General features: G+C 40.3%; 1 protein-coding gene and 2 pseudogenes across 6 annotated transcripts in view; 1 reads left to right on the top strand and 2 right to left on the bottom strand.

Moving 5' to 3' along the window:
• Positions 1–411: 411 nt before the first annotated feature.
• On the bottom strand, positions 412–2,466 carry LOC144464442 (G2/M phase-specific E3 ubiquitin-protein ligase-like; annotated as a pseudogene).
• Positions 2,467–4,643: 2,177 nt separating this feature from the next.
• On the bottom strand, positions 4,644–17,983 carry LOC144464441 (uncharacterized; annotated as a pseudogene).
• Positions 17,984–23,424: 5,441 nt separating this feature from the next.
• Positions 23,425–27,664, top strand: part of adcy3a (adenylate cyclase 3a) — a 158,915-nt gene continuing 154,675 nt past the window's right edge. For 2 of the 6 annotated variants that reach the window (XM_078172046.1, XM_078172045.1), the window contains exons 1-2: positions 23,425–23,673; positions 24,414–25,640. In XM_078172046.1, coding sequence (XP_078028172.1) covers positions 24,966–25,640 — 675 coding nt within the window. In that variant the 5' untranslated portion in view covers positions 23,425–23,673; positions 24,414–24,965. The remainder of the gene's footprint in view (positions 23,674–24,413; positions 25,641–27,664) is intronic. The other 4 variants (XM_033638945.2, XM_033638946.2, XM_078172047.1 and 1 more) reach the window with 3 other exon arrangements.

Raw genomic sequence — 27,664 nt, 5'->3', positions numbered from 1 at the left:
TTTTTTTTTGTAGTGGTGGAACATTGCTGTCTGTCTGAACACAAAGTGTCTGAATGTGTCACCCACAGCTTCATTGTTTATAAGTGGGAAATAAATAAATTAATCCAAAATATAGCAAAGTAATGTATTTATTACATTTTAGTAGTATAGAAAACAAGACCTCTTGAAATACTTTTCTTTTTTTACTTTTTCTAATTTTATCTAAAACAGTGATTCACAAAGAGACCACAGTTCGAGAATCATGGATCTAAAACAAAATAGTCAAAATGCTACTGGTGAGAAAAAACATGCTCATTTACATTATAAACACTCCTTTAACAACAGCAACTGCACCTTTAAGCGCACCTTTAACAACAGAGAACAAACAACTTTTTCAGAGTCTGAGCTCTAGGGGTCATCCAGTCATATGGCTTAGAAACAGCCAAATCCTGGACTATTTTGAATTCCAAAGTCCATTTGTGCCTGAAACACACTGTATGAACCTAAGAGTGGTAATTTCAGTGAGTTCGAACATGTATTTACCATTGGGAATGGGGAGTCATTCAGGTACTCTATTTGTGGCAGTGGTTCCAAGCCAGACGGGGGAAGTGAGGTCAGCCCAGTTGCAAACATCAAAACATCCTCCACAGACACAGCAGCCTGGCTTTCTGCAAAGAAAAATGTTCAGATACACCATGGTAATGTGGTTTCTCAACTAGTTACAAAAGAAACCTTACAAACCTTCACAGTCAAGGAGATAGTCTGCCCAGTAGGCCAAGGTTTGAGTTTCTTGTAGTCTCCTGTTACTCCCTGAAGGACTGAGGTCAGGTTTGAAGAGTCTCTCAAGTTCAAAAGCAGTGAGTCGCTTTTCAGAGTGGCTCAGGACAGGGGCCAGCAAAGTAGGATGTTGCTGTAGTGCAGTCAAAAACTGAAGGGCTGAAAGACCATCTTTGAATCTACAGAGTGAACACAAACACCGTTTCACTGCTGTGTAGTGCCAATTGCATTTAAATTATCTAAAGAAAACTATTAAATATTCTCTTCCCCATAATTACAATCCACCTAAACAAATGTACATGTGTGGAAAAAATGGTTGTGTGTTGAACATTACTGATTTAAAGAACCCAATTTCCTGCTTTGCACATGACATGGTAATTATCACAAACTGCAAGAATTACACACAGGAACAGACAGGAATGACAGAGGGCAGGGTGGCATGGGCACTTATAGATCGGCACAAGACAGAGAATGGAGAGACAGACATCACGTATCAGTTGTAACACACTAAGGCACAGATTTTGTCACAGTGACGAACTGATAACAGATATACATGCTTGCATAAACCAAAGACGGGGACCATGAGGCATTTCAAACTAAAAATTCTTACCTAAATACATAAAAAAGAAGAAAATTACATCATTACAAATATGTCTACATTACAAATATATCTTAACCTGTCAATTACAGATGAGTTGCGGTTAATAATATACCATCTGAGGTAGTCTGCCACGATTTCTTTCTTTTCTTCCACAGCAGCCACATGTCTCAGACAACCTGCTGTCTGTGCTGTGTCTCATGATACATTCTTGCAGAGCATCCAATGAAGCAGCATTGTCAATCTGAAAGATATAAAAAGGGGCATAAACACCCCAGTCATTAACTGCATATACTGTATATCCTTGCCTATTTTTTATTCAGTGACATACATAGCAAGGTGTAATCTTACTCTATCCCAAACTAATACATGAAGCCAATTTTGTGTATGTGATACAAGAAGTAAATATTGTCTCAAAACACTGCAGGAACTATGTAAAAATCTGCCCTACCACACTGTAGTCTTATGCCATTCTCACCTCTTGCAAAGCTTCCCCTGTTTCTTCATCAGTTATTAAATTAACTGTTGATTTGAATGAAGGCTGACCCCCAAGATAATGTACAAGATCTTCTGACAGGAAATGGTGTCGTGGACCTCCATGTACAACTGACACTGGAATCGTCTTTCCTGCCGGGTGGTTTTCATCCTCCCTAACAGCTGTGAATTAATTCATATTGCAAAATTAAAACAACAATGCATTATATACTATAAGATATTGAGGGAAAAAAACATATGTCATGTGATAAATATAGTTAATGATTATTAACCAAGCATTAGTTTAGTACACATCTAACCCTATGCATACCATTTGCATTGTAGACCAAGAACCGATGTCCTTCTGGTCCATCAAAAATGGGCCGGTCTTTCAGTTGTTTCATGAGCAGAGTTAAAAACTCTTGTCTTGGACCACCTGTGTCAATTTCCTCTTCAAAAACACCAGCATCATCAGTAAATCTAACCAGCATATCACAGGTTTCAGAGTATGTTGTACGCTTGAAACCTCTGACTGCTCCATCCCAAACATTAGCCCTTGAGATGTTGAACCTGCTGACTCTTTTGTGATCAATAGGAAGTGACAGGTTTGCTACAGTGTCAGGTAATGTAATGTTCATCTCTTCCCTGTAATGACAAAAAGTGACCTTATTAGTGGATATTCCAGACAGTGCACAATTTGCTACTTTTACAAAAATGACTTAAATACCAGAAATATTGCACAGTAAAAAAACTGGAATGCCACAGTCAAAAGCTGTCATTTTACACTGCTGTGTCTTAGAAATTCTTCGCATTGATTGCAACCAGTTACTCAACACCTGGGGTCCATTTCACAAAGCAGGTTTAGTGAAAACTCTGAGTCTGTTAACCCTGAAATGAGGGAAACTCTGGGTTTTCCGTTTCAGAAAGGGAGGTAACTTAAACCAGAGAAAGCGGAGTAACTCCAGCCCGTTTCAGAAAGAGAGGTAACTGAAGCTCGGTGTCAGTTACTATGGCAACTGAGGTAACACTTTACAATAAGGTACACAAAATTAGAGTAGTTACTGAGGAACTAATGAGGAACTAATGAGTAGTTACTGAGGAACAAAAGGTACACAAAATTAGAGTAGTTACTGAGGAACGAATGAGGAACTAATGAGGAACTAACTATTAGTTAATGGTCAGTTCCTCAGTAACTCATGATCAAATTTCAGAGGAGTAGTTACTGAGGAACGAATGAGGAACTAATGAGGAACTAACTATTAGTTAATGGTCAGTTCTTCATTAACTCATGATCAAATTTCATAGAGGGGTTAATCACGACTTAATAATTAGTGAACTAGTTACTTCATCAGTGCAGAATCATAACTAATGAACAGGTTATTGAGTAAACCTTTTTATGTCCTAAAGTAAAGTTACACATAATGAGTAGTCTTTCATTACTTCATCATCATCTTTACAATTAGTTCCTTAACAAAAATAATCAGACAGCAGGATTCTTGAGAAGGGTTTTATTCATTATTTTCAGACCACATACACATTAATATGACCATCCATGTTATTCTGTACGATGATGCCTTAGAAATAAATATGATAGTTGTCACATTTTAGGTAGGCTAAGCTTAAAGAATTTATCATGGGGGCTGTGTGTAAAGTACTGTATACTGATCACACCATTGTTCACAGCACAGTTGTTTGAGGTGCACAAAATTTAAAGTAGTTACTATGAAACAAATTTGGAATGAATGAGGAACTAACTATTAGTTAATGGTCAGTTCTTCAGTAACTCCTGATCAAATTTCAGTAGTTACTGAGGAACTAATGATGAACTAACTATTACTTAATCATTACCTACCCTTTTTGTGTACCCTAAAGTAAAGTAAGACATCAAAATGAGTAGGTAATGATTCAGTAATCATTACCTACTCATTAGTTATTCTTTTTGTGTACCCTAAAGTAAAGTGAGACATCAAAATGAGTAGGTAATGATTCAGTAATCATTACCTACTCATTAGTTATTCTTTTTGTGTACCCTAAAGTAAAGTGAGACATCAAAATGAGTTGGTAATGAATACTGGATCATTACCTACTCATTAGTTACTCTTTTTGTGTACCCTAAAGTAAAGTGAGACATCAAAATGAGTAGGTAATGATTCAGTAATCATTACCTACTCATTAGTTATTCTTTTTGTGTACCCTAAAGTAAAGTAAGACATCAAAATGAGTAGGTAATGATTCAGTAATCATTACCTACTCATTAGTTATTCTTTTTGTGTACCCTAAAGTAAAGTAAGACATCAAAATGAGTAGGTAATGATTCAGTAATCATTACCTACTCATTAGTTATTCTTTTTGTGTACCCTAAAGTAAAGTAAGACATCAAAATGAGTAGGTAATGATTCAGTAATCATTACCTACTCATTAGTTACTCTTTTTGTGTACCCTAAAGTAAAGTGAGACATCAAAATGAGTTGGTAATGATTCAGTACTCATTATTTTGTGTGGCTTAGTTCCTCAGTAACTACTCGTTCGTTCCTCATTAGTTCCTCATTCATTCCTCATTAGTTCCCCAGTAACTACTCTAATTTTGTGTAGCTTAGTTCCTCAGTAACTACTCATTAGTTCCTCATTAGTTCTTCTGTAACTACTCTAATTTTGTGTACCTTATTGTTAAGTGTTACCGCAACTGACTCTGTGAACCTAACCTGGTCGGGAGCAGGTTTTCTTCAATGAACCTCGAGTTTCTAGCTGTCTCCTCCCTCTTATGCCACACACGCAGTGTGATTCATTCATTCATTTGTTTAGTGTTGCGCAGGTTTCAGCGAGTTTGATCATCTGTCCTCAAGGTAAAGTCGGATCGTAAAGTGTGTTGTAGTTCTAAATCTACTTCGACCATGGCATGTCCGTTCTTGGAGGACCCTGTGGACGAAGAAGCAGTGTTACTGAGGAGGGAGTTACGCATTCGTCAGGAGATTTATTCACAGGCCCAGAATTGACGTATTATCATTTCCAGAACATTTTCTTTTTGAACGGTACCGTTTCACATCACAGTCCATCATTTATATCCGTAACCTTATCCGTCGTGACATAACTAACGTCACCAACCATGGACGTGCACTTTCATCTACCCAGATTCTTTGTGTTACTCTTCGTTTTTTTGCAAACGGGAGTTTTCTGTATAATATCGGAGATGCAGAAAATATCAGTAAGGCCACTGTCTGCAGAGCCGTGAGAAAAGTGTCCCTAGCTCTGAAATGTCTGTTAAACTCTTTTGTTGTGTTCCCTGGACATAAACCTGTGAGGGTCATCAAGGAGGAGTTCCACAGGATTGCAGGTGAATGAGGTAGAACTCCCTTATTTATTTTATTTATTTAAGGATTTCACACCATTTTGACAATCCAGTAAAAAATACATGAAAGAAAAAAAATATAACACTGGTAAAAGTAAAAGTAAAGGTGCTGAGAAGAGGCAAGAGACCCAGATGGGCCTATATGTGGCCTCAACTCATGAACTTCATTAGAATGAAACAACACAAGCCAAATGATTAACCTGTGAGGGTCATCAAGGAGGAGTTCCACAGGATTGCAGGTGAATGAGGTAGAAATCAGTTAAAATTTATGATTATAAATCATATTCAGTTAATGACATGGTGCTGCAACCTCAGACTGGGATTAGTCATTTTAATTTCTTTTAGGATTTCCCGGTGTGATAGGGTGCATTGATGGAACCCACATTCCCATCATTGCTCCTTCATAAAATTAAGGAGACTATGTGAATATGGAGTCCATTCACAGCATGTGCAGATTGACGGTCTCAAAATGCATCACACGGCAAAAACTCAAAATCATACCAAGAATATGTGTCTTATTTCTAGTCAAAATGTCTCATTTCTAGTCAAAACAAATCACACCTAAAAGTAACTTGTTTTTAGACCATTTTCATTTGAAAAATAATGAGATGGGATTGCATCTAAGTGAACTAAATTTTAGCTTTAACACCATTCCACCTGTTTGCATCTGTAGCCTAACATTATTGTGATTGCATGAATGTATAAAATAAATTTAAACTTAGGCTACGCATTGACTCGAGCAGCAATTTTCTCCCACGCCGACTCCCGTTCCTTCGCTGCTGCAGTCGTGCTACTCCTCTTCCTGAAAACAGCTTCAAATTCGCTGTATGAGCGGATTAAAATATCCAACTCCAGGGGAGTAAAAAAATGCAGACCTTTTCTTGTAGCTTGTTGCCATAGTGAATCGTGGTATCGGGGCTCCATTTAAAGTCGTGGTGCACGCGCTTAACTCAGAGTGAACACACTCTGTGTTGACTGAACCGATTGAAATCACCTGTTCTGAAACCCGTAACCCAGAGTTTCCCATCTCAGAGTTACTCAACTCAGAGTTCAGGGTTAGGCTCAGAGTTTGCTGAACCTCCTTTCTGAAACGGACCCCTGGTGCATACACGTCTGTGTATTTACTGTTGGGAAATTACCATTTCCATGTGAAAACATCTGACAAACACAAATTTCTTCCCCATGTAATCAGTGAATTAAATTTAAATTATTTGAGTCACTATCATGTTTTTTTAACTTACCTGTAGCAAGAAGAGGTCTTGCCTGGATTTGTTTCAGGTGGATCCAGATTCTCGGCATCAGATATTACTATCTGAAAAACAAATTAAAATGTCTGAAACAACAACACTAAAAGTAAGAAATGTCAGGCTGCCACAGTTTGCCTTATGACCTGTCCAGGCTGAATTCTTGCTGAAAGTCCCAGTGCATCTCTGAAACATGATAAAATTGATAAAATTATTGTCTTCATGAGAAAGGCTATAATGGAGTTTTGAGTAACATTTAGTAGTAGGGGAACTGTAAGATTTATAAATAAGATTATTTTGTTATACATTACGCGTATGGTATTTTCTACTCCAAGTTCATCAGAGCAGCTTGGACGAACACTTTGTTTGAGGTGCTTTTTGGATGGGAAAGGTATAAAATTAGAAAAACAAGAAAGCTCCAAGTTACTCATTTTAAACAATTAAAATGCCTGCATTGAATTGGCATGGTCATAGCCAATTTAAAAGAGTCCAACACGTTTCGCCATCCAGCCTTCGTCAGGGAGTCAAACAGATGAAATGAGAGGCAGAGAGGTCAGTGGTAATCAACCAATAGGAATCTTCCACCTGTCAAGGCGTTCTCAGCTAGAGAGAGTGTAGACAAGGGCTGCACGATATATCGTTTGAACATCACCATCGCGATGTGCGCATGTGCGATAGTCACATCACCGGACATGCCATGTTTTCTCTTTTTTTATAACATATAAACTTTTGTTTTGCTTCAGAAAAGCAGCTCTGAAGAGAGCTCTTTGCTCCGCTCCGCTTGCCTCTCTTTCTCTCTGAGCACTCTGCATCCCCTCCCCCTCTCATGCACACGCTGCAGTCACACACTGAAAATGAGCGACATGCAAGAGGGAGAAATGGTAAGATTTATGCCTGGTACACACTATATGACTTTTCTGCCCGTTCTGAAAGTCACTATGTCACGTTACACGATTGTGGACTCATAAAATCATGCCATGACTTGGCCGACAGACATGACACACTACACAATGGTACACACCAATTATCCCTGGTCATCTTCCACGACATGTGTGATGTCATCAGGTTATTCTTGTCCTATTTTTATAATCATTACTATTATTTCAGTCACTGTGTCTGTTCATGTGCCAGCGGAAATGTTGTTGTAGACACCTAAAAAGCACCACCAGATGGCAGGAGCTGCATTTGAAGTACCGTATGCAAACATACAAATCACTGAATCCTCCACAGCAAGTTCCTACAAATGTTTCACAATAAAAGCCTATTGAGAAAATGGAGGGATTCTCTCAGCCGAGGTTATAAGGGGCTTTTAATTTGAAACAAATTCAGGAAGTGTTGAGTTTGAAATGACAGCGTGATGCATTAACTTTATCAAGGCAACGGGAGCGGATGAAAAGTAAAAATATAAAGATACAGAGGGATTAATAAATAATAGACCGTCTATAATGTAGTCTGTTTCAAATGAAGCTGGTAGCCTCTGCAGTTGTGGTGAGTAAAAGCCCTGCCACTATTTTTTAATTTTCTTAGTTTAAGTCATCTGGTGAAAATTCTTGTGTTTTTTATAGGGATGTCCCGATCTGATCATCGGCGCCGATCACGTTTTTTTTTACAAAATCGGAATTGGTAATAAAAGATCAGAGGAATCAAAACAACAACAATGGCCAGGTTTTTCATCTATGTTGTTCACTGTTGCCTCCTCTTTCCAATGTATAAGGTGTGGCGATCCTGTATATTTTCTAAATATATTTTTTTTATAAGACAGTCAGCTGATGGCTTGCTCACCTCCAGACCAGTGGGATGGCTCGATCAGCTGAGCCCAGGTAGACAGGCCCCTACATTATGCCGCTCTTGGCAGTATGAAGAGAGTCGGGCGGAAGGAGGAGGTGTGGCTGTATGGTGGATTCGAATGGAAGCAACGTTGGTAGACGGGAGTGTGAGTTGAAACTGTGCTGTTAACGGATTAGAGGTGGAGAGGCTGACTAGTTGACAATCATTTTTGGACTTTGGATTTCGGATTGTGTGTTGGGGTACTGGTGGATTGAGTGGGGAGTTGAGTGCGGGATATCGGCCAACGGCCTATTGGCCCGGTATGACGGTATTCTAGCTCTGCTTCTCACTGATCTGCAAGTCCCCAAATACAAGGGAGAAGTTGAGGCTTCCATTCCCACAAGCAGGGACAGTTCATGTCCACTCAGGACAGAAGCTTTGGGGGTGTGAGTGGGAAAATATGGAAGACTGAACAGAAATAGATCCAAAAGAGATCGTACAGCTAGGGGTGATACTTCACAGGATAGTGATATGGATAACACGCAAGCTAAAGTAAGGAGGGCTGAGTTTGACAAGAAAGTGAGATTTAAAGTCCTGATAAAAGTCAAGGGTGGCTCTGGGTTCTCCTCTGTCAGCCCTCTGAAACTGACAAAAGAGTTGAAGGAAAACATTGGTGATGTGATTCATGCTACTGTCCTGAATAATGGAATGATTTCTATTATTTGCAAAACAGAGGCTCAGCAAGAAAAGGCGCTTAAAATAAAAAACATCCTGGGTAAAAGAGTTGAAGTGTTCAAACCACACTCTGTCTCTGAGACTAAAGGGGTAATATACAATATATCAAATGATGTGTCAGAGGAAGAGCTGCTGAGGAGTTTGAAAGGAGGAAATGTTACTGGTGTGAAGCGCATGGGTAAAAATGATAGAGGATTTACTCCTATACTTTTGAAATTCAAAGATGAAGAGCTCCCCAAAAAGGTGATGCTGGGACACATGAGCTACTCTGTAAAGACCTATGAAAAGCCCCCAATGAGATGTTTTAAATGTCAAAAATTTGGGCATGTTGCAGCTGTGTGCAGGGAGAGAAGAAGGTGCAGATGGTGCGGTGGGGATCATGATGGGAAAGAATGCAAAGGAACAGCTAAGTGTTGCAACTGTGGAGGTAATCACCCAGCTTCATACAGGGGATGTACACATTATCAAAAAGCTGAGAAGGTGCAGAAAATAAGAAAGGAAAACAAAGTGTCTTATGCAGAAGTAGTATGGAGGGTGGAAGACACAAGCAAGGTGGGGCAGGTCAGAGCAGAATCTATCAATGAAAGGCAAATAAAAGGAGGAGAAATGTTTAACAGTGATGATGTCATGGTTGTGGTTAATAAAAAAAATGCTATTGACATTTATGGTTGAAGCAATGTGGAGGGTAAAAATGATTGCAAACAAAAAATCGGATGTGGCAAGAGAAATTACTACTGCAGCAGAACAGTTGCTGGGATTTAAGGGCATAGATCCAAAAGAGGTAAGGGAGGCTACCTATTCACAAAACAAAGATGGGCACACTGTAAATGAGGGACAGGAACTACTGCTGGGAACAGATGAAGAAGAAATGGACAGCAGAGATGGGGATTATGATGAGGATTAACTTCATTTTCATAATGTTTTACATCTTGCAATGGAATGCCAGGAGTTTAACAGCAAATGGGCAGGAATTTAAGAAAAGTTTAGAGGAATTCAGGGAGAAGCCAGAAATCATCTGTATTCAAGAGACATGGTTAAAACCAAACTTGGATTTTAAAATCAATGGATATAACAGTGAGAGGAAAGATAGAGAAAACAGGACAGGAGGGGGCTGTGCTACTTTTGTTAAAATGGGAATACAGTATAGAAGGAAAGAAGTTGCGACAGATTTGGAATGTGTAATTATGGAGGTATGGATCAGTAGGGGAAAAATCACTATTGTGAACCTATATAATCCAAATAATAATCTGGAAGGGAAGCATTTGCAGGAAATAATGGACAAAATTAGCGCACCAGTGGTCTGGGTAGGGGATTTCAATGCTCATAATGAGTTATGGGGAGGATAGAAAAATGAGAGGAATGGAATTATGAGAGGAGTTTATGGATAAAAATAATCTGAAAGTGTTGAATGATGGTCGACCAACATGGTTTAGGGAAACTCAATCCATTTCATCTGCAATAGACATCACAATGGTATCAGCAGAATTAGCAGCAGTAAGTGGATGGGAAGTAATGGACCAGTATGCAATGGCGAGTGATCACATATCAATTATAAGCAAATTTGGAAGGTGTTTGATTGAGGAACCAGATAACCTCGCAATGGGATTTAACTTTAAAAAAGCAAATTGGATAAAATATCAGGAAAAATTAAATGAAGAAATAGGCTTGATAGACAGTGAACATTGCATAGAGGAATGGAATAGATCATTCTCCAAATATATATGGTCAGTAGCAGTAGAGACGATCTCTAAGAAGAAGGTCCCTAGAAGGTCCTCTATGGTCCCTTGGTGGAATGAAGAGTGTAACAAAGCTGTTCATGCCAGGAATAAAGCATACAAGAAACTAAAAAGGTAACCATTAGAAAGCTATGCAATTGAATATAAGAAGTTGAGAGCCAGAGCCAGAAGGGTCATAAAAGAGGCTAAGAAAAAAAGCAGGAGGGATTTTTGCTGCAAGCTGGGGCCTGAGACCTCTACAAAGAAAATCTGGAACTTAGTTCACAGAATGTCTGGGGTGTGCAGGCAGGGCAGACTACCTGTTCTTTGTCATAATGGAGAGGAGGCTATAACCAATAGAGAGAAAGCAGATAAGTTAGTAAAGCAATTTCAAAAAGTTCATAGCTCAGACAATGTAAGCGAGGAAAATAAAAGAACAAGGGAAGAAGCAATAACAAGGCAAATTGATAAATTGCAGGAAAATAATGATAATTCAGATGCTATCAATAGTTATTTTACATTAGATGAGCTAAAAAGAGCTGTAAACCAAGGTAAGGACACAAGCCCAGGTAGAGATGGACTAGAGTATCAATTGTTCAAACATGCAGGAGTTTTTGTTTTAGAGGAATTGCTAGCACTTATTAATAATGTGTGGGGGGTCTAGCAAATTACCCAAAGAGTGGAAACATGCAGTAATAATCCCAATTTTGAAACCAGGGAAAAAACCAAGTGATCCGAGTTCTTACCGACCAATAGCTCTGACATCAGTAGCATGTAAAATCATGGAGCGTATGATAACATACAGATTAGTGTATATGTTGGAGAAAAGAGAATACTTTGTGCCATACCAGAATGGGTTTAGGAAGGGTCGTTCAACAATGGACTCAGTCATGAACTTGGATTTAGATATAAAGAGAGCAATAGCAAACAAAGAAGCAGTTGTAGCAGTGTTCATTGACATCAAATAAGCATATGATATGTTATGGAGAGAAGGACTATTAATCACTTTACATGATGTAGGTCTAAGAGGAAGACTTTTTAATTGGATTAAGGATTTTTTATGCAACAGGACAATACAGGTCAAAGCTGGTAGTGTGTTATCTGAAGAGGTGGAAGTGGAGAATGGCACCCCCCAGGGAAGTGTGATCAGCCCTGTACTCTTAAACATTTTAATCAATGGCATATTTAGTACAGCGAGCAAGGATCTAGGTTTGTCATTATTTGCAGATGACGGAGCTATTTGGAAGCGAGGAAGGAATCTCAGTCATATCTTCAATAAAATGCAAAAAAGCCTGGATAAAGTGGTTGATTGGACTAAAAAATGGGGATTTAAAATCTCTATAGACAAAACAAAGTTCATGGTGTCTGGGTATAAAAAGAAAATGCCAAATAAAGGTTTGACGATAAGTAGTCATACTCTAGAAAGGGTTCAGAGCTTTAAGTATCTCGGATGGATGAAAGAGTGACATGGAAAACACATATAGAGAATTTGAAAAAGTAATAAATGTTTTAAGATGTCTGGCAGGAACTGATTGGGGGGCTGACAGAGAAACCTTGCTGATGATCTACAGAGCAATGATTCGATCTTGTATAGACTATGGGTATATAGTATATGGGTCAGCAGCACACACAACACTGAAAGCACTGGATATTGTGCAAGCAAAAGCCTTAACAATATGTAGCGGAGCATTTCGAACTACCCCAGTTTCAGCTTTATTGGTGGAAATGGGAGAAATGCCGTTGGGAATAAGTAGGGTTAAGCTTGGGCTCAAATATTTGATGAAAACAAAAGGGCAAGATGAGTCTTTTCCAACTAAAACACTGTTAGACCAACACTGGGAATGTGGGGGGAGGAAAAGAAGAACTAAAGTTAATTTTGGAGTCAAGCTAAAAGATAATGCAGAAAAAATAGGCATTCTGGAGAAGAAAGTATCTCCCCCAGTCTGCTGGTCAACTGTTCCACCATGGCTTTTTACAGAACCTGAGACTGATATGAGATTTTTAAATAGTAAGAAGAGAGAAAAGGATGAAAACATCGTTAATAAAATTCAAAAGCACTTGCAGCAAAAATGGAGGTCACATTTACAGATATATACAGATGGGTCAAAAGAACCAGAAAGTGGGAGGGTGGCAATTGGCATAGTAATCCCCCAGTTAGAAGTAAGAAAAGGCCATAGGATATCAGATCACACAGCAGTATACACAGCAGAGATGATGGCAGTTTTGAAGGCTCTTCAGTGGGTGGAGGACAATAAACCAAGTTGTACAGCCATATGCAGTGATTCAGCAGCAACTATACAGACTATAAAAGAGGCACGTTCCAAGTCCAGACCTGACTTAATAACAGAAATGTGTAATATTGTATAGAATTAACAAAATGGGGTGTGAAGTGGGGTTCATCTGGGTACCAGCCCATGTGGGCATACAGGGAGATGAGGAAGCAGACATTGTGGCTAAAAACGCAATAAAGCAGGAAAAAGTAAAATTGGAATTGGATTTTGGACCACCAGAACACTCATCTGTAATAAACCAGGCAGCAAAGGAAATGTGGCACAACTCGTGGGATAAGGATCCGCTGAAGAGGTGCTCCAGCCGCACATGTGCCCGTATGAGCGCAGAAATGTCAGCATCTGTAACTGAAGAAAAATTAATTAATGATATTGTTAAAAGCTGGCGATTCAACAACGCTCAAATAGTGACATGATTAATGCACACTGAGCATATCTTACACCACAATATTAACTTGAATTGGGTAATGTTACAACAGTAGTGTTACGTTTATAGTTCGCATGGGTTTAACATATTGTTGAGAGTTTGCAACATAACGTTATGCATATTTTCAAGTTATGGCATGAGATGGGCAAAGCTTCATGTAACGGTGACTTACATGGTGATCTCCGTGACTTTTCAATCATGTTGAGAGCCAGTTGTTCTTTTTCTTTTCCTTTCGCCGCTTCTTTCGTTCTTCCTCTTCTCCTACTTCTTGGGGTTTATTCGTTTGTCTCCGTGAACAGTCGGTCGCTTTAAATATTGCTCCCGCAAAGCATTGTGGGATTAAATTATCTCCTTTCCTATCACTTAGGAAGGTCAGATGTATCCTATGCTAAGGGAGATCTGAAAGGAAGCACTGAACCTCCTTTCCTTAGTGTTTAGAGAATTCGAACAGCTCTGATCATGGCGGCCACTAAAATACTTCCGGGTCATTTCACTCAGCTAGGAACCTTCCTAAGCAATAGACTTTCCGACCGCAGCCTTTTCCTTTCCCTCCTATGATAATTAACAGGATTATTGTAAGGGGAGGGAGACTTGAGTATTGATATGTATTAGGTGTGCATTTACAAAACAAGTTGGAAACATGATTCAGTATTCATCGAACAACTTATGTGTAGCCATTTAAGGCAACGCTTAATTGCTGTATTTTACAGTGCACATTGTAATTGTTATATTTTATTCTTTAACATACACATAAATGTAACCGTACCCTGCTAACCTGCTAATGGTTGAGGACCAAAAGTAAGCTTTGACTTCGTTAGCTGAGTAGTGGACCAGTGTGTAGATTCGTGGAGGTAAATGCTGTGCTGTCTAATAGTCAGGAAGGAGAACCACAGACCCAGGTATAGTTATATCAAACCTTATATTCAAAACATTGAAAAAATTTTTTTTTTTATATATATATACACAGTACAGGCCAAAAGTTTGGACACACCTTCTCATTCAATGCGTTTTCTTTATTTTCATGACTATTTACATTGTAGATTCTCACTGAAGGCATCAAAACTATGAATGAACACATGTGGAGTTATGTACTTAACAAAAAAAGGTGAAATAACTGAAAACATGTTTTATATTCTAGTTTCTTCAAAATAGCCACCCTTTGCTCTGATTACTGCTTTGCACACTCTTGGCATTCTCTCCATGAGCTTCAAGAGGTAGTCACCTGAAATGGTTTCCACTTCACAGGTGTGCCTTATCAGGGTTAATTAGTGGAATTTCTTGCTTTATCAATGGGGTTGGGACCATCAGTTGTGTTGTGCAGAAGTCAGGTTAATACACAGCCGACAGCCCTATGGGACAACTGTTAAAATTCATATTATGGCAAGAACCAATCAACTAACTAAAGAAAAACGAGTGGCCATCATTACTTTAAGAAATGAAGGTCAGTCAGTCCGGAAAATTGCAAAAACTTTAAATGTGTCCCCAAGTGGAGTCGCAAAAACCATCAAGCGCTACAACGAAACTGGCACACATGAGGACCGACCCAGGAAAGGAAGACCAAGAGTCACCTCTGCTTCTGAGGATAAGTTCATCCCAGTCACCAGCCTCAGAAATCGCAAGTTAACAGCAGCTCAGATCAGAGACCAGATGAATGCCACACAGAGTTCTAGCAGCAGACCCATCTCTAGAACAACTGTTAAGAGGAGACTGCGCCAATCAGGCCTTCATGGTCAAATAGCTGCTAGGAAACCACTGCTAAGGAGAGGCAACAAGCAGAAGAGATTTGTTTGGGCCAAGAAACACAAGGAATGGACATTAGACCAGTGGAAATCTGTGCTTTGGTCTGATGAGTCCAAATTTGAGATCTTTGGTTCCAACCGCCGTGTCTTTGTGAGACACAGAAAAGGTGAACGGATGGATTCCACATGCCTGGTTCCCACTGTGAAGCATGGAGGAGGAGGTGTGATGGTGTGGGGGTGTTTTGCTGGTGACACTGTTGGGGATTTATTCAAAATTGAAGGCACACTGAACCAGCATGGCTACCACAGCATCCTGCAGCGACATGCCATCCCATCCAGTTTGCGTTTAGTTGGACCATCATTTATTTTTCAACAGGACAATGACCCCAAACACACCTCCAGGCTGTGTAAGGGCTATTTGACCAAGAAGGAGAGTGATGGAGTGCTGCGGCAGATGACCTGGCCTCCGCAGTCACCGGACCTGAACCCAATCGAGATGGTTTGGGGTGAGCTGGACCGCAGAGTGAAGGCAAAGGGGCCAACAAGTGCTAAACACCTCTGGGAACTCCTTCAAGACTGTTGGAAAACCATTTCAGGTGACTACCTCTTGAAGCTCATCGAGAGAATGCCAAGAGTGTGCAAAGCAGTAATCAGAGCAAAGGGTGGCTATTTTGAAGAAACTAGAATATAAAACATGTTTTCAGTTATTTCACCTTTTTTTGTTAAGTACATAACTCCACATGTGTTCATTCATAGTTTTGATGCCTTCAGTGAGAATATACAATGTAAATAGTCATGAAAATAAAGAAAACGCATTGAATGAGAAGGTGTGTCCAAACTTTTGGCCTGTACTGTATATGTATATATATATATATATATATATATATATATATATATATATATATATATATATATATATATATATATATATATATATATATATATATATATATATATATATATATACATATATAAAAATAAAGTTACAACTTAGCATCTCTATGAATAGAAAATACATTAGTCCCCTTTTATGAGACCATCAGCAGCAACATTTCAAATCAAATGGAATATCAAAATGCAAAAAAAAGTTCAGTTTCAATTCAGAGTTAGGTTTAGGTTCTTTCAGTCAAGTTGTACAATTTTGTATGGATCCTTTAAAGGATGACTTCGGTATTTTTCAACCTGGGCCCTATTTCCCCATGTGTATGTGTGCGTATGATTCATAGGTAGGCTACAACTCGTTTTAAAATTGGTTCAGTATTGAGGGAGGCGGATGCAGCCGGCTCATGGTAATTACATGTCACATCATGTTTATGTAGCCATGTGAAATACGATCCGGAGTTTTCACGGGCGTTTTATTGTGAAAATTGACCGGATACTCTCGTCTTTTCTGCACTTGACTTCCTGTTTGACTCATCTGGTCTGTGCAAATTGACGTGCCATCGCGCGGCATCCATCAGAAATAGACCCGGCGCGTGTTTTTAGCAGAGCGGAGTCCCGAGCCGCTTCTAGGCCGTGGCTAGTGGAACAGCTTACATTGACTTGAATGGCCGCTATTAGCTCCGGCACCCGCGCCTCGGCCGGATCGCGCACACCATGGATCAAGTGGGTTGCCATAAATGGGCCTGTCCCAGAGGCATTCAACTACCAGAGGGCTTTTGAAATCTTCTTTTCGGAGCCGCGTAAAATTAAATGCTCTGATTCAGGGTGCCATACTTGCAAATTGTGAGGGAGGGAGGAAAGCAGTAATTTGTGTCTGTTGGTGCGTATTTAATTTAAGTCTTACCTTTTGTTTTCTTTTCGTATTACGTATTTTGTATTGTTTTGCTTATCTGTAAAGTGTTTGTGAGTGAGAGAGCCTTCCATCAGTATGTTAGTCATTTTCCTTTTGATTAATGAAATGTTTAACCACTAATCCTTAGCCGTATTTTAAATGTAACACTTCACCATAACATACCACTAGTGTTTTTATCAGTAAAAATAGAACATTTTTCACACATAAAAAGCACAAATATGTTGAAACCTAGGCATATTCTGCCATCATAACTTAGCTCTCAGAATTCACCAGTTTGATGCCTTTAAATCAAATAGATACAAAATTTTTTCCCAGGGGAGCATGCCCCCAGACCCCCCTACAGGGTTGGATGTAGTCTCCAAAAATCCTGTGGGAAACACTGAGATATATATATATATATATATATATATATATATATATACACATACATACATATATATCTTATTGTTCAGACTTAGATATTTGATCCTACTTGTATGTGCCCCTGTATCAAAAGGACTGGCCCTAGCTTGGCCCCCCCATTGAAACTGGTCTAGAACCGCCACTGCAGATGACAGGTGGGGGTGTGGTATGAAAAATCTGCAGTGTAGAGGGTGAAGAGGAACTGTGCCAGCACCGTCCCCTGCGGGGCCCCCGTACTGCAGACAACCAAGTCCAATACACAATCCTTGGTCCTGACATACTGCGGCCGGTCCGTGAGGTAGTCCAGGATCCAATGTGAGGTGATTAGCCACCCCTACGTGCTCCAGTTTGTCCCTTAGAAGTGCAGGCTGTATGGTGTTGAAAGCGCTGGAGAAATCAAAGAGCATGATTCTCACAGAGCTTCCGGGCTTCTCCAGGTGAGAAAGAGCTCTATGCAGGAGGAAGATGACGGCGTCGTCCACCCCAATGCCAGGCTGGTAGGCAAACTGCAGCGGGTCCATTGAAGGGCCTACTGCAGGGCAGAGACGAGACAGGACCAGGCGAGTCTTCATGAGGTGTGATGTTAATGCCACCGGTCTGAAGTCCTTGGGGTGCGGAGTCTTGGGACCACGCAGGATGTCTTCCACAGCTGTGGTACTCTCCCCAGCCTCAGACTCAGGTTGAAGATGAAGATAAGTCAACATCAGGATCGTGTCATGTCAAATCCTACCACACTGGTGAACTTGTGCAAGGAAGAAGGAATGGATGAGTTCCCTCTCTGCTGAATGAAGCAATCAGATTTCCCAGTGGCTCGCCATCCCCCTCCTCAGGGAGAAATTCCGGTTCCAGTTTCCAGAATCCAAGGAAGTTTCCAGTTGTATCAAAAACCTAGCCAAGGCGGTCCGTACACAAACCCACATCAACAGGCTTCGGGTTGTCTCAGTCACCTCCTGGTATCACTTATGAACACTTTTAAACCAGTTATAACCAACTTATGTGGGGGCGTCGGTAGCGTAGGGGATAGTGCTGGTGCCCCATGTACAGAGGCGATGCCTCACTGCAGCGGTCGCGGGTCCGACTGAATCATATGTTTAGTGTTGTAAACGATCTCTCCATTTGTTAGAAGCTCTGTTTTAAAACCAGTGGAAATAGAGCCCTGGAACAATGAAATGATTCTACTGACCTATAATAATAATAATAATAATAATAATAATAATACTAATAAACTTTATTTATATAGCACCTTTCATACAGGGAGGTGTAGCTCAAAGTGCTTTACAACAAAATAAATACAATTAAAAAAAACAAACAGGTGCAAATCCTGCACAATGAAACCAAGAACAATATAATATGTAAAAGATAAAAGTAAAACAGCGGAATGCATGGAAGCAGATAAAAAATGTGAAGGATGGGGATAAACACCAGGGAATAGTGACAGTCAGTTGAAAGCAATGTTGAATAAATTAGCTTTCAATTGTTGTTTGAAAATGTTCACAGAGCTTGTATCTCTCATATCCTTGGGTAGTGAGTTCCATAATTTTGGTGCATAGTTAAAAAAGGCTGAGCTGCCAATTTTCTTATTAGAGTAGTTTGTATTTAAAAAGCCGGCAGCAGAGAATCTAAGAGGCCGTGAAGGATTATAAAACGACAAAGAATTAGTAATGTAGGCTGGTCCCAACCCATTAAGAGCCTTAAAAACAAGTAAAAGCACTTTAAAATCAATCCTAAAAGATACTGGAAGCCAGTGGAGGTTAGCTAAAACTGGGGTGATATGCTCTCTCTTTCTTGTTCTAGTTAACAGCCTGGCAGCAGAGTTCTGAATATAATGTAATTTGTCAATGGATTGCTTTAGAAGACCGGTGAAGTGAGCATTACAGTAGTCAAGTCTGCTTGAAATGAATGCATGTACCAGTTTTTCGGCATCTTGTTGGGATAGGAATGGTCGCACCTTCGAAATATTTCGTAAGTGGAAAAAAGTTGTTTTGGTCACCTTCTTTATGTGAGATTTAAAATTTAGGTCTGAGTCAAGGATAACACCCAGGCTCGTGACTTCAGATTTAACCTGCACAGCCAAACTGCCAAATTTGGAAAGAATTATCTCTCGTTTTGCTTGGGGACCAACTAATAAGATTTCGGTTTTGTCACCATTTAATTTAAGGAAATTGGTTTGCATCCACTTGTCTACTGCAGCCAATCCAGATGTTAGATGACAGATGGATTGGTCATCACTTTGGTCTAGTGAAATATATAGTTGTGTGTCATCTGCATAGCTGTGGAAATTGAGGTTATGTTCTCTGATGACGTCACCTAATGGAAGCATGTACAGTGAAAAAAGCAGAGGACCAAGGCAGCTACCCTGAGCAACACCAAACGGTAATTCATGTATCCCTAATACATGATCTCCCATAGTAACAAAAAACTTTCTTCCCATTATATATGAGCGGAACCAATTTAAAACACACCCAGAGAGGTCAGCCCAGTTCTCAAGTTGGTCAATAAGAATATTGTGGTCTATGGTGTCAAAGGCAGCATTTATGTCTAATAAGACTAGAATGGAGACCTTGTTAGCATCAGTGCTAGTTCTGAGATCACTGACAACTTTGGTTAGGGCTCTCTCAGTACTGTGATTTGCCCTGAACCCTGACTGAAACTTTTCGAAAATATTATTTTTGTTCAGGAAATAGATAATTTGGTTAAAGACAACTCTTTCTAGTATCTTACTTAAAGGAGCTATATGTAAGAAATCTAAAGCAAATAGTCGTAAAATCATCCTAATATATCACAGAGACTAAGGAATAATGTTCATATAACATACTGATCTCACCGAATAGTATGGCCAGAATATTCGCATTTAAAAAACATTTTTACAGTCCACAAATCATGTTTATGTTTTGAATTTGTGTTTTGGCCTGTTGCGCCACCCACCGCCATCTACCAGTCACGCAGTCAGTAGAGTCTCAGCATCAGTTACAGTTACGCCTGAGCTACAGCAGCACGGCAAGCAGCATTAGCAGTGTCCCGGTACATAGCATTAGCAGCCGGCTTCTCCTCAGCTGTATCCCGGCAGCAGCGTAAGCAGCAGAGAAGCCGGACTTGCTCGAACGGTCCGCTGGAAAACCGAAGATCAAGGACGCGGCGACGCAGCCCTGCCACGGCAGCCACCCGTGGGGAAACAAATCAGTCTCCAGCGTGCCGCTGTCCAGCAACCTCAAATCTGTAGGGGAGGGGGGGCGGACACGACTCGCGGCAGTATTTTGAATTTGAGTGCAGTAACCGTTTTGGCCACATTCTTACATACAGCGCCTTTAAGAATGGGAGATTTGATATAGGCCTGTACCTATTTAAAACATTAGCATCTAGGTTTGTTTTTTTCAGCAGAGGTTTTATAGCTGCAATTTTGAAAGATTCTGGGAAACAACCGGTTTCAAGGGACATGTTAATAATCTTACCGACAGAGTGAAGCATACAGTTAAAACAATTCTTAAAAAGTATGGAGGGGACTGATCAAGACAGCACGTTGAAGTCTTACTCTCACTCACGAGCTTATAAAGTTCCAGATCAGAGATAGTAGTGAATTTCGATAGGCTTTAGAGATTTTTGCTGGGCCAATTAATGCTGTTGTCAGCATTTATGACAATAGTCGCTCTTAAGGAGGTAATTTTGTCAGAAAAGAAGGTTGCGAATTTCTCACATCTAGTGGAGGACATTTGGTCCAGAATGTATAACAGCATGTAGGCTCCTCTTTTCTACCTTTCACTCTGGACTTTTGTTCATGGATACTTTTTCTTCAGTAATCTGATTGGTCAGAGGTCAGGGTGTTGACAGCCTGTGATCCAATACCCTGAAGTTAACCTGCTCCGGAGCAAGTTAGCTGTTCAGCATAAGTTGCCACAGTGATTTATCCCACTAAAAAGAGAACCAGCTTCATAGTACTGAAAACCATGAGTTAACCCTGAAGTTACCCCGCTATCTTCAAATCCTGCTTCGTAGTACAGGCCTCAGGAGGTGGTTACTTTGTCCAATCAAACCTGACTTTTTTTTCCCACCTTTGCCACCGATTTGGCTTAATTTCACTGTTGCTTACATGTGATTGTATCAATTAATTTTTATTTCTTACAAGTTGAAATGAGATTCAATTATTTGCCCTCTGTTAAGTAGCTATCTCACATCTGTAAATGTAGAGTTTTTACAGATAAAGCATATTCCTCCCAAAACAAATTTGGTCGTTACTTTTGTTTGTTTTGTTTGATTACTTTTGGTGTCCATGAGCAAGGCATCAGCACCTCACCTGACAGTGGAGCTCCCTCAGTCATTACCACCAGTGGCTTTAGCACTTGACTATTGTCATTCTTTACACATGGTCAAATATTATGCAGGTATTATAAAGATGAACTTTTCTACTCAGAGTCACTGTTGACTAAGCAGCGAGTTCACAAAACGTTTCTTATTCTGGTCCTGATCTCCAGCGGGATGGAGGGGAGGAGGCGGTGATGATTTAAGGGGGCGGGTATACTGGGGGAGAAAATGTGGACATGTAGAGGTGGCAGTCAAGTTAGGAAGAAAAACACTGGAGTCAATACAGAAGATTTTTGATATTTACCTTCAAAATAAAAGCATGATAGTTGCACTCATGAACATCAAAATCTATTTGTTAGTAATGATTTTATATGGGGGTACATTTAGTACATTTAGTAATAAGCATTTTTGCGTTTTTGTGTCATGTTTACGTGTTTTCCATTACTTGAAAAATGAAAAAACAAGTATTCCAAAAAAAGGTGATTTTTATAAGATATGAAATTCTGTCAAGCAGTCAGCTGAAGCTCAATTGGAGTTTGGGATTTTGGGCTTCAAGGGCCTATGGTAAAGCAACAGTTCTCTAAATATTAATTTTTTTGTAAAACATCTGAGAGGGCATTATGTTTTTTGGCTTTTTGGCTTTACAATCACCAAAATTACAACACTTCTCATAGCCAGAAACTGCAAAAACAGAAATTAACCTTGGATTGTATTTTAATTTTCGGTCCTTGGACATATCTTGTGTGACAAATGCTTCCATCAGAAAAAAACCCCATCACCAAATAGTGATATTTCATCAATATCATTTTATCATATTTATCTGATCTAAAATTTAACCAAAGGTAAAGCGTTAGCACAAACTAACCAGCATGCATGATGAGTGAAAAACTGAGACTTTTTCAACCCCAGGATTTTGTCGTCAGCCTTTACCTGTCATGCAGAACAATCACTGCTCCACCCAGCTTGGTTTTGACAAGGTGCAAGAAACATCAGTAAGTCCAAACTGGTAGAAAATATTTCCACATACTTACATCTATGCAGTGTTTACCTTTATTGTTGAGTTTTTGCTGTATTAGACCTTCATCAGAGCACACATGAGGCAACAATGGACAAGCTGATAAAAGTAACCAATCTCAGTCTAATCATTGGCACTATGCAACACACCTGTGCACTACCCTGGCGGTAGAAGCTTCACCTCCTGGGAGTTGTAGTGTTTTTTTTTTTGAAGTACTGAATGGCAAACTGAGGCATACAAATGGAAGCCATATTTGTCTTGTCATACAATACCAATAGAAAAAAAGCACCTTAAAGAACCCTATAAAAGTATCAAATTATAATTTCATCACATAATAAATGGGGCTTTGATACTGTTATAAGGTGCTTTGTGATTGTAAATGTTTGTCTGTGCTTGTGGTTAACACAAACTGAAGAGTCTTGCACGTTTTGTCCTGTGACATAAAGTATATCAGTAAATACCCAACTATGAATTTTGAAGCTTTTATGTGTCTTAAAAAAGAGGTTGCTCCCAAGTGGCTACATTAGACCACAGAACATTGTCACAGCAAACACAGCGTTAGGTCATTTGAAATAGTGTAGTTCCTATAGCCTAATGCTTTTTCCCCTGGCGACTTCATTTGGCTTTAGAAATCATACAGCGGTGTTCATTTGTGAATGATCTTGCTGAACAAAACGTATACGTATCATAAACCTTTTTTCGGCACAAAGCTCATTTTCAGCAATAATCCAAAATCCAGTGGCACAATCCCGTACGCTTTTTGACGAGGGAACCGGGGCAAAGCTAACTTTAGCGTCGGAAAGCAAAGAAAGGTTTTATTTTGAAAAACACCGGAAACGTATTTTAATGCGTACAGCTTGCGTGCATGTGCCGAAGCTGTTTCTTTTGCAGAAAACACCCAAGACATAAGCGGGAGGTTAATGTACCAGTCGAGACGACTTTCCGTGAGCCTACTGGGTCCTCTCCTCCAGGCTGAGGTTTTAATATGTGAGTTCGGTTGAGGTTGAGGGTTCCCACAGCTGTCTGAAGGGAATAACGTCAGCACTCAGAGGTGACCAGCTCTGGTTTTACACACGGTAAGCAGATGCATCGGTGGAAATAATATACATGATTTTCACAGCATCTGTTAAAATGGGGACAGAATATTACTGCAGAGCAGGTGAATGAAAAAGACACGCCAGAATTTGTAACTGGACATGAAAGAGCCGAAGTGAAAATTAAAGTCAGATAAATAAGTCAAATACTCGTTCCTTGAGCTCAGAGAAGCTAAAGCAGCTATGTAAACAGGTTTATACGATGACTAAGTCAGTGATATCGGTCTTTGTGTGTCAGCTGAGCGCGCTCAGATAATTTCCATTCTGTGCTTATCGTGATAGTGTGCATGTCTTTGGGCAGCCTCAATGTTCTCAATATGTTTTCACAAGCTGTGGATTTGACTGAGCGCAACATGTAGCTAGGTAGGCCTAAAGCACAGAGCCTGCTCCCTGGATGCAGAGACCCTGACGCCAAAATCTGACAATTTCAGGAGTCATGTTTTGGATTCAACATCGCCTACATATGACAGACAAACTTAAAACGTTCAGATTATATTTCCTTGATTCTGTCACCTGCCGGGAGTAGAGAAACTTAAGTAAACAGGTAAATTTTGACATGGATGTTGGCGTGACTTTGTCTCCGCAGAGGAGACAGCGGCCAGTAGCTGACAGGTGATGGATGTAGGGACTACTTAACCCTGATCATCATGATTTGTTGAATGCAAAACAAATGTGTGTTGAGAGATGGTGAATTCCTTCCTCATGTGTCCCTCTTAATTCAGGCCATGTGAGGAGGGACTATGGAAGGCCAAAATGAAAAAAGCTGTCCAATCCAGAGGAACAATGGAGACAGAGGGAATCATGCAAATATCGACTTATCTGATCCAGTGTTAATGGATTCAACAACTGTGACGTGGTGCACAGCTGCAGAGGTGAAACAGTCACATGCGTAAAGCTGAATGAGGAAATGAGAGGCGCACATTCTTTGGATCACGTTGCTGATAAAGAGTAGGCTTCCATCGATCTGTGCATGTGACACAGGACTGACTGAGTCAAATGACAGCACTGGATGGAGTGACCATGGGCGCAGCTATGTAAGAGGACGTCTGTCCAGTGTGCAGGTCCTGACAATCGACACTGCTGTTATTCATGCCACATAATGTGGGCTCTCAGGGGAAAAGGGTGGCTACTCAGCAGAGGAGAAACAAGCAGATGATGTATACAGTATACCTGATGGTTATCTCAGCATCTAGTCTACTCCTGTAGGACAACAAACAGCATTCCAGTTTTTAGTTAAAAGAGGAGGCAGGGAGCAGAAGCTCTGAGTGGTCACCATGCCTCGCAACCGAGCCTTTTCCGAGCCAGAGTACTCAGCGGAGTATTCGGCGGACTGCTCAGTGACACTGCCCTCTGACCCTGGGCAGGCGGTTGGGCGAACACATGAGGTCACAGTTCGGAGCTCGGGATGCTGCCTCTGCCTGCCGCGGTTCATGCGCCTCACCTTTGCACCCGAGTCTTTGGAGAATCTCTACCAGACCTACTTCAGACGGCAGAGACATGAAACCCTGCTGGTGCTGGTCGTGTTCGCAGCCCTCTTTGACAGCTACATCATTGTCATGTGTGCGGTGGTCTACACCAGTGACAAGCTGGCTTCTGTTTTAGTGGCATCAGTGGGATTGGCAGCAGATATTATCCTCTACCTGCTGTGCCGTTTCGGGCTGCTGCCAGACCGCGTCTCGAGACGGGTGGTGCCTTACGCCTTGTGGGTGCTAATAGCAGCTCAGATATTCTGCTACCTGGGTCTGAACTATGCTCGCTTCCACCAGGCTAGCGACACGGTTGGCTGGCAGGCTTTCTTCAGCTTCTCCTTTTTCCTGACTTTGCCTTTGAGACTGACGCCCATCGTGCTCATCACTGCTGTGTCCTGTGGGGTCCACACCCTTGTTCTGGGTGTCACCATCGCCCAGCAACAGCAGGAAGACATTCAAGGGGCAGCACTTGGCAGACAGGTAAGACTGGGATGGGAGGAGGGAGGGGGTTTGGTGGTGTATGGTTGTCCTGAAATGCATTTACTTGTGTGATCTCATGTATCCAGACCACCACTAATTTTGTTTACAGAAGTTTTTAGGACTTCAAGCACAAAAGTGGGTTCATAGATGCAGTAGGCCAAAAACCGACCAGGGCTGCTGTTTCACATTTAGGCATCAGGCATATTTAGGAGTCATTATTGCGCATGATACCTAAGTGTCAGGTTTAATGCTGAACTTGAGATTGTCAAGCTTTTGTGTTATAACTTGTTTCAGGCATTTTGTCTTTACTTGACATTTTAATACAGTAGAGGCATAAAGTAAGATTGGTGAGAAAACAAGGAAAATGACATGCAACAAATGTCCACAGTTGGAATTGAACTGGGTTCATTGCATTTACATGGTGTGCCTGGCTTTACACCAGTGGTTCCCAATCTTTTTCCGTAAGGAACTCCTTTTTGTCATTGAGTAAACAAACACTAAGTGATATATTTTGTGGATACTTTATATTCAATTTCAATTTAATTCAGTTTTATTTATAATGCCCAGTATCACAAATCACACTTTGCCTCAGGGGGCTTCACAGCATATGACAGCCCTCTGTCCGTGGACCCTCACAGAGGATAAGGAAAAATAGTATATTATATTCAGTGCGTAACAATACCAGTACAAAAAAACTGATAAACTGTACAATTAACACAACACAACAACTACAGGAGGTTTATGTAAAACAGGCCATTTGGCTAAATCTTGAGCAAAGTATTTCCTCTAAATATTTCATCAGAAATGAGTTTTTCCTGACATTTTTAGGAACTCTCTGAAGGTTTGTCTGTCTGTAATATGCGTATATTTCTATTTTTAACAATAATACATACTTAATAGACTTTATTTTGACTTTATGATATTCATACCTTCAATGGGGGTCAGGACCCCCAGGTTGGGAACCAGGGACCGTATTCACAAACATTCTGAGAATACTCTAAGAGCGCTCCTAACTTATTCTAAAAACTTTAAATAAGGAGTCTTAGCTTAGGAGGGATTTAGGAAAGTTCTTAGAGCAACTCTGAGCAGGGAAGGGACAGAAACTTTTACCTTAGTGAGGAGGTGTGGTTAACCCTCTTGTTAACAAGTCCATAACCCATTAACGAGCTCAGTTGAAAGGTTGACTCTATGTGATGATTGGGTCCAATGCAAAAGTTTTGATTAAACAGATTAAAGTGAGATAATTCAGTGTTTATTTTCATTCTATTCATAACTCAACAAGAGGCGGAGTGGAGAGCGTCATGCAGAAGTCCACTTGTTGCCTCGCTACACAAACACAATGTGTACTGAAGTAAATGAAGAACCATTCTGGATGTGTGGATTTTACATACACATTTTGATGTACAGTGTAGAATGTTGTATTGTATGAGTCATGGGCTGTTTGAACTTTTAAAGGCCACATCTTTACAGAGCTATTTATATTCCAGGGCCCGTATTCACAAAGATTCTCAGAGTCCTCTCAGGGAGCTCCTAACTTAGCCTAAAAAATCCTAGCAAGGAATCTTAGCTTAAGAGTGATTCAGGAAGTTTCTGAGAGCAACTCTGAGCAAGGTGGGGACAGAAACTTTTATCTTAGTGAGGAGGTGTGGTTGACCCCGTTGCTAGGTATGACGCAGTCTTCTAAAAGCTGTGTTTGGTTGTTACAAAAAGGAAAAAAAAAAGAAACAAATGCGCTCCTAGTAATGAATGGACAGTGAAATCAACCGATCATAGACCTTAGACTGTATTAAGAAATGTGTAATCGTGAAAAAAATTTTATGTCATGATGATGAAACTCAGCAAAATTAAATTAATTGTTACACAGCTTCAAAATGTTTGAACGTACCTCATTCACATGCTGATTATTACACACAGACGTCCAAATTTCGATTAATTAGAGTAATACAGAAGGTTCTAAATGATGCGGAACTAAGAAGCGCGGTACGCGTCATCTCCGGGACACTTTGGGATGCGCACCTGGAGCG

The sequence above is a fragment of the Epinephelus lanceolatus genome, chromosome 10 (genome assembly GCF_041903045.1).
Source record: "Epinephelus lanceolatus isolate andai-2023 chromosome 10, ASM4190304v1, whole genome shotgun sequence".
In the NCBI taxonomy this organism is placed as follows: Eukaryota; Metazoa; Chordata; class Actinopteri; order Perciformes; family Serranidae; genus Epinephelus; species Epinephelus lanceolatus.
Note: the sequence above shows the minus strand (reverse complement) of the source record. Positions and strands in the feature narration are given on the sequence as shown.